The following is a 7,406-nucleotide window of genomic DNA, read 5'->3' as shown; positions in this document are numbered from 1 at the left end:
GACAATACTGAGTAAAGATTGTGTACTACTGGGATCTGGTCTGATCCATCCAAACCAGTGGCCTGAGGAAGGGGGCAATTGAAGGGACTATTTGCTGAGGCCTGGGAAGAGTTAAGGAAACTGAATAGGGGATGGTGAAGCACCAGGACCAACCGTGCATAGCATTACCTAACTCAGGCCTGACCACAAAAGGGAAGATGTTGTTTACTTTGGGTTGTTTACTTTGGTAGAACACCAAGGCAGTGCCATATGTGTCTGGCAGGAAGGGAACTGGGGGGACAAATTCCTTATCTCTAGTCCCACTTTTCTATCTCCTTCCCACAAGAGAAGGGAATCTGAGTGATGCAGCCTATAAACATCAGCTTCTAGGGACCTAGGACAGAGCTTCAAAACAGATAAATGGAGAATAACTAGCACACAAGGTGAGAAAACCAAGACAGGCTCCCCTTACCTGAGCTTACCTGGTCACTCCAATCACAGGCTGGTTCCTGTGTGCTCTTGTCTTGCCCAGCCCCACTGACTGAGCCTTCTTACCTTCCCTTTTTACGACTATTGCCAACACTCTGTTCCCATTTGTAGTGATCTAGGAGAACCTTGAGTTAGAGAGGAAACCCAGCTCAGGGAGAGGAATTCTGTGGGATAAAGTCACTACTATGGTTGTCCGCCTCCCAGTACCACAGCTCCCTACAGAGATAAGCATTCCAAAGTTTTTTTGAACTTTATTGGATGTAGTTTTGGTTTTGAACATTATTCTCAACAACTAGAAAGAGCTAATGCTTAGTGTTAATGTGTGTCAGATCATTGCATTCTCCTTTAATCCTCATGCCTCCTCTAGGCCACAACTGTTTAAATTTGTTGTCAAATGAAGTCAGTTGTGTAACTGATAGGATAACGTCACTTGTGTCAGCTCCTACTGCCACAATCTGAAACCAGATCTGGAAAATCCCAAAGTCCAGACTACTAACTACCCTGCTATATTCAACCCTACAAGGCTCAAGATCTAGAAGACAAAGCTTCTTATAGGCTTTTCCACGTCCTTGACATTCCTCTAATATAGATAGGAAACACATTCTGGTATCATCGTTTAGATCCTGGAACAAACAAGACCCCAAAACGGTTTGTCTTTTTTTTTGTTTGTTTTTCAAAATACTAATCTCTCTTTTAAGCCAGTTGCCCTGGACTCTGAGTAGGGCATTTCTTCTCTGGCCAAATACTCATCCTCTAGGCTTCTTGCCACTGAGAGCTGAATGTGTCTTCTTTCTTCCTGGGGATAACCCTCTTTGCTTCTGCAATCTTCTCCTCTATTCAGCCTCCATGAAGGGAGAAGGCCCTTGCAAGGACCTGCCTCTGCGCAGACACACAAACTGAGTTACATTCAGCGCTTTCACCTTTCAGGAATCCCTTTGTTTCCATCCTCCAAAGTCCTTCTTCATTGGCCAATGTCTCTGCTTTGTGATTTTTGGCCTGCAGGTTAAATGTTTCAGCTCATGCATGAGCAAATGCTGGCCTCTAGCTTAAACTTTGATTTACCATAGAGCCTAGACAGCCCTAGAAGTCTGTCACTGTATCTTTCAGCATCAACGTGTCTCTTCTTTTCAAGGACCTCTCATTTTGAGATCTTCTAATATAATCTTGGGAGATACCGCATAGCCTACCTACAGAGTTAAAGGACTAAAAACTAGTACCGGTCTGCCTCAGGTCATTGTATTTATTGATGCAAGCACATTACTCTTTGAGAATCCTATTATAAAGAGATACTCCTACATTTATTTGAATATGTCCTCAGTTTGAACTTGACAAATTTTTGTCAATACCATAAAATAATTAACATGACATTTCCACTAGGACATTGTTCCATAGTTTCTTCTAAGAAAGTTTGTAGCATCTTATCATTGATCCTATTCTTTATTATAGAACCTAAGAATAAAATATTCTTATTTTTTATTTCTAGAAAAAGTTTCTACTGCATTTTGGGCCACAAGTGAGAAGGTTCATTTATGAATCATGCTCACTTCTCACAATGTCTGTTCAATACCCAGCTCCTTCCAGCTCACCTTCCAGCTCCCAGGGCTAGAGTCCCTGCATATGTGGCTTTCCATCCCCTTTGGCTCCATGTACCTGGTTGCTGTGGTGGGGAATGTCACCATTTTGGCTGTGGTAAAGGTGGAGCATAGCCTGCACCAGCCCATGTACTTCTTCCTGTGTATGTTGGCTGTCATCAACCTGGTTCTGTCTACTTCTACTATGCCCAACCTGCTGGGAATCTTCTGGTTTGGTGCTGGGGACATTGGCCTGGATGCCTGCCTGGCCCAAATGTTCCTCACCCACTGCTTTGCCATAGTCGAATCAGGCATCTTCCTTGCCATGGCTTTTGACCGCTATGTAGCCATCTGCAACCCACTCAGTCATACCACAGTGCTCACTCATGCTGTGGTGGGACGTTTGGGGCTTGCTGCCCTCTTCTGGGGTATACTGTACATTGGACCTCTGCCTTTGATGATCTGCCTGCGGCTACCCCTTTACAAAGCTCGTGTCATCTCCCACTCCTACTGTGAGCACATGGCCGTGGTCACCTTGGCATGTGGTGACATCAGGGTCAACAATGTCTATGGGCTGAGCATTGGCTTTCTGGTCCTGATCCTGGACTCCATGGCCATCACTGCCTCTTATGTGATGATTTTCCGGGCTGTGATGGGGCTGGCCACACCTGAGGCCCAGCTTAAAACCCTGGGGACATGTGGTTCTCACATCTGTGCCATTCTGATCTTTCATGTTCCTATTGCCGTTTCTTCTCTCATTCACCGATTTGGTCACCAGGTGCCTCCTCCAATCCACACTCTACTGGCCAACTTCTACCTCCTCATTCCTCCAATCCTCAATCCCATTGTCTACGCTGTCCATAGCAAGCAGATCCATGAGCGGCTTCTCCAAATCCTAAAGATAGAAACTAAGACCAAATGACTGTTACTTCCTTCTCTCAAATAAGCACATGGAGAAGGTATTGAAATATGGTGGGCAGCTTGCCAAATGGGAACTTGAAGCAGTCTGGAATGTTAGGCCCAGTGTTCTCCAGTTTGTGTGATTCCAAAGGAATGCCAAGATAGGACAACTCTGAATTCTAAGGGTAGTTTTTCTTTCTTTTTTCTTTTTTTAATGACTAAAGGGTATTTGAGCTGTCAAGGTGAAATCATGAGGACATCAGTAATACAAATAGTGGTTAGTGTTCAGTCACCACTTATGTAAGTCCTACAGATATCCTAACATCTTAGGAGGTAGCTAGTATTGTTCACATTTTACACATTGGAAATAGGACAGAATACCCTTGCTTTTTAAACTGCATGTGAGGTTTCTAAGACGAATAGATCAAATGCTTTGGAGTTTATAATATATTGTGTTATTTAATACATTCTACTCAGTCTGTTTTCTGTGTATGTTTTAAATAAATCCTAAAAAACAGAGTCATTTCATTAAAGTGGCCTTAGCAACAAGCAAAGCAGTTTTGATTTAAGCCTTTAACAGAGATGCTGTTAAAAACTGCTTATACTAAGAAAGCATGGAGTATTCTAGAAGAACATGGCCTGGAAAAAATGTCAGGTTAATGAGACAAGAGGACCAGGTCTCAACATGACCCTTGTACTTCCCCTGCAGGCCTACTCCTGTCAAGTAGCCTGAAGCATGGGAGGGCTCCATGAAAAAGAGTGACTCCTCTTTGCACAGGAACTCTGTGGGTCCATCTGTAGGATCCCTGATCATGATGTGTGGTCTTTTGAATCAATCACAAAATAAGATGAAGTTATTAATTCTACTATGTCTAGGAACATTGATCTTACCTTCTAAATTAAGTATTAGTTCAGTATCTACAAGGTGACTTTAAAGCATTTTGCTAGTTAAGTAGCTGTTGGAAAGTTACTAATGTAATCCCTACAACCACACTGTACAGGCAGAAATTATCATCCCTGCTTTGCAGATGAGAAAAGTTGACATTCCCAGAAGTGATAGAATTGTCCACGGTGACTCAGTTTACAAGAGGTAAAATCAGGAATTTGGCAGTTTTTTTTTAAAAAAACTTGAAAGCTTCTGGTCCTTCTGACCCACATTTTTCTTAGCCATGGTAAAGCTGACAAACCTCTTCCCCAAGGACTGAATGGTTGTATATTTAATATTCCTTTTACAGCAGACACTAAACTCCTTACTCCCACCTGGGAATGCACTTATCAGTCTCTTCTCATAAGGATAGAGCTGGATTCAATCCAAGTTTGATTATGAATCCCTAACTATAACTAGGCAGGAAGATGTTGTGTCTACTAGGCTTCAGGTGTATAACAAAATGATCACAGAGCTTAGTATAAAGGAAAGTAGTCAAGAACAAAGGAAAGATCACTTCATAACCACCAGAAAAATGGACTTCATTTTGCTTTGGCTATTCCAGTTAATTGCCTCACTACTAGGGTATCTAAGTGTGTGATCATTGAGGGTTCTGATTATATGCCTATTTCTTCTAATATATCTAAATTCTATCCCATCCCATCCTTCCATCATGTTGTTTTCTTTTCCTGAAACTTATGTCTGAGTTTGGGAAGAGTCAAATATTCTTCTTCATATGAATGAAAAAAATCAAAAGCATAGTCCTATTTTGCCCATCCCCACCATGGTTGGGGACCAAGGGAAGAGGTTAAGAGTTAGTGCCAAGTATGTGCTCACTGGCTCTCAGGGCAACTCTTGCTGGAGTGCAAGAAAGGGCAAGACCCAAAGATCCAGAACTACCTCTGAAGCTCTAGCATTTAAGCACCATGTTAAAAATTGGAATGTTAGAAACCTTGTTATTCTCCTTCAGTGCAGAACATTTAAGTTTTCTGAAGAAGAATATACTCAAGGGAGTTAGACATAAACTTGGACCCAATTTATGGCACCTATCCTTTGGAATTCAGCCTCACATGTGAACTTACCTTTATACTCCAAAGACTGAATTCTGCCAGACTGGCTTTGGAATACCATAGTCCCTCAATTCTATGGTCTTAATGTATTAAGATTTTATTTATTGAGATAGAGAGCACATACGAGCAGGGGGAGGGACAGAGGGAGAGAATCTCAAGACCCACCACTGAACATGGAGCCCAATGTAGGGCTCAAGCCCATGACCCAGAGATCATGACCAGAGCAGAAATCAACAGTCAGATGCTTATCATACTGAGCCACCCAGGTGCCCCTAAGGTCTCATGTATTTTAATATTGTGAAACCTGCATGTAGCCAAGAGGCATTCAGTTGGCTACCTAACAAGAAAGACTAAGGGTTTAGAGAACATACCACAAACCATGGGAATTCTTGTGGCAACCTCTAAATATGCCTCCCAGATCTCCCGTGGTAGGAGTGTGATCAATTGCCAGCCTTAGCTGTTGCCATCTAAAATCCAACACTGTGCTCTGCCAAGGTCACATTTCCTCACAAGCAGCTCATAGCCAATGACTAGGCATTATAGGGATGTAATGTAGGCCCATTCCTGCAAGACAGAACCCTTCTGACAGGGAACTATGGCTCCAGGAATCCTCATTGGCCTTGCTGATGCTTTTAGAAGTACAGGGAAGTCTGAGACCTTTCCTTCCTCAGCCTCCTTTAGTCTTCCACAGATGTCAGATTGGCTTTGTGATCTGAGAGCTTGCCCAGCATCTAGTTCCCTCTACATTTCCCTCATAGGCATAGCTTCCAGTAAATTTCACATGTCTAGTCCCATCATGTGGTTCTCTTCTTGGAGGACCAAGAGTGGTCAGAGCAAGCAGAAGGTAAAATGGGGATCTGACTGGCTCACTAACTGCCTTGGTGGATGAGGAGGATGCCATCCCACTTAGTGGGTAGGGCATAGGTAGTCCTTCACACAAGATGGTGGCTCAATTGCTAAAGATTTCACTGGTGGCAAACTAAGAAAACATCCCAGTAGAGGGAAACACTGTTGCAGGTGTGATGACAACCATTTGAAAAACATAGGGGTACCACCTATGAAGACCCTGGTATTTGGTTTTCCTAAGTTGCACTGATGCCTTGCAAAGGATAGTAAGATTGAGGGATACTAACAAGTAGTGAATGGTTAAGTGTGAGAGCCGAGTGGTAACTTGTGAGAAGGTCCTTATCTCCTGGAAGGATATACAGCTGAGTGGCCAAAGACCATTGTTAGAGGCACAGAGCACCAGAAGTGTTTGAATACTCAGCCAAACAAAGACAGGGTTCTCTTTTAGAAAACCTGAGAAACTAAAACATGATATGGGGACATCTGGATGCCTGCCCTTGAGGATGTTGATACTATAGTTACCCCAAATGCTTTCACTTTCAGAGGTGACCCACTTTCCCTAGTAAGGGGTAGCTTCTGTGAGGCACCAGGTGTTCCCCTTGGGAACCACCCTCACTTTTCCTCTTTGCTGCTGTGCTGGTAACTAGGGTTATAGGGCCTGAGAAGGGAAAAAAGTAACTATATACCAAAGGAGTTCTCAAAATTAGCTAGCACATATTGACAAGAGAAAAGAATACCCCGGGAATGGTTTTGGGAGTATTTGATCAGGGGGAATGTAATGGAATATTAAGACTAGATGAAAAAAAATTCAACTTGGTGGGGCACTTTCATGGTATGTGGGATTTATCACTCTTGCAAAGACCCTAGGAGATAGTACAAACTCACTACTAGAGTGGCTCCTTTAAACCTGAAAACAATGATAGCTAATGATCAGCTAAGAGAAAATGCCTAGGTTGCCCTAGAAGAAGGCTGAAATAGAGGGAAGTAGTCCTATTACAACAGATTGTTATGTAAGGACAGAAGATCCATCATCAAATTATGTTCAGTTGGAGGACATGAGACAACATTCAAAGACATCGTAACCTGGTGAAATGGGCCAGCACCACTGAGAAGTTCAGTGGTGGCTCTCTGTCTACCAGGTCTGGTGAGAGCAAAGGTAGATACTGGTGTAGGCTCATTAAGATCTATGGGGATAATGCAGCAAGAGGCCAAGGGGAAGCATTTGACCACCAAGTCAGAAGGCTGAAAATACTCAAGAACTAGTAAAGTCAAAGGGGCTTGGCCTTCAGGAAGTTGTAGAGCTGTTTGGGTGTATTGGGCCCCAAAGGCCAAAACACATGGGCAGCCAGCAAGGCTCTGCTTACCATCTAGAAGAACATAGCAAAATGGAGAGAAGGTTAGGGATGGTCACTGCAATAGCTATCTCTTGCTCAGTTCTCAAACCTGTGCCAATTTTTAGATCTAGAACTCATTAACCCAAGAGGTACCTGGATCCCTAAGGGGAAGGACTCTGATAAACCATAATTATATACTATGATCCCCTAAGATATTCCCTAAAGGTAACTATGGCCATTTGTTTAGGCTGTTTTATACTAGGGAGAGGAGAATACCTAGACATTGAGGATT

At 43.0% G+C, this 7,406-nt stretch overlaps 1 protein-coding gene across 1 annotated transcript; it reads left to right on the top strand.

Annotated features, from left to right (window-relative positions):
- The first annotated feature begins 2,004 nt into the window (after positions 1-2,004).
- Positions 2,005-2,961, top strand: OR52M1 (olfactory receptor family 52 subfamily M member 1). Its single transcript, XM_036074415.1, has one exon. It carries the CDS (start codon positions 2,005-2,007, stop codon positions 2,959-2,961), a length of 957 nt encoding a protein of 318 aa, XP_035930308.1.
- Positions 2,962-7,406: the final 4,445 nt, after the last annotated feature.

The sequence above is a fragment of the Halichoerus grypus genome, chromosome 11 (genome assembly GCF_964656455.1).
Source record: "Halichoerus grypus chromosome 11, mHalGry1.hap1.1, whole genome shotgun sequence".
In the NCBI taxonomy this organism is placed as follows: domain Eukaryota; kingdom Metazoa; phylum Chordata; class Mammalia; order Carnivora; family Phocidae; genus Halichoerus; species Halichoerus grypus.
Note: the sequence above shows the minus strand (reverse complement) of the source record. Positions and strands in the feature narration are given on the sequence as shown.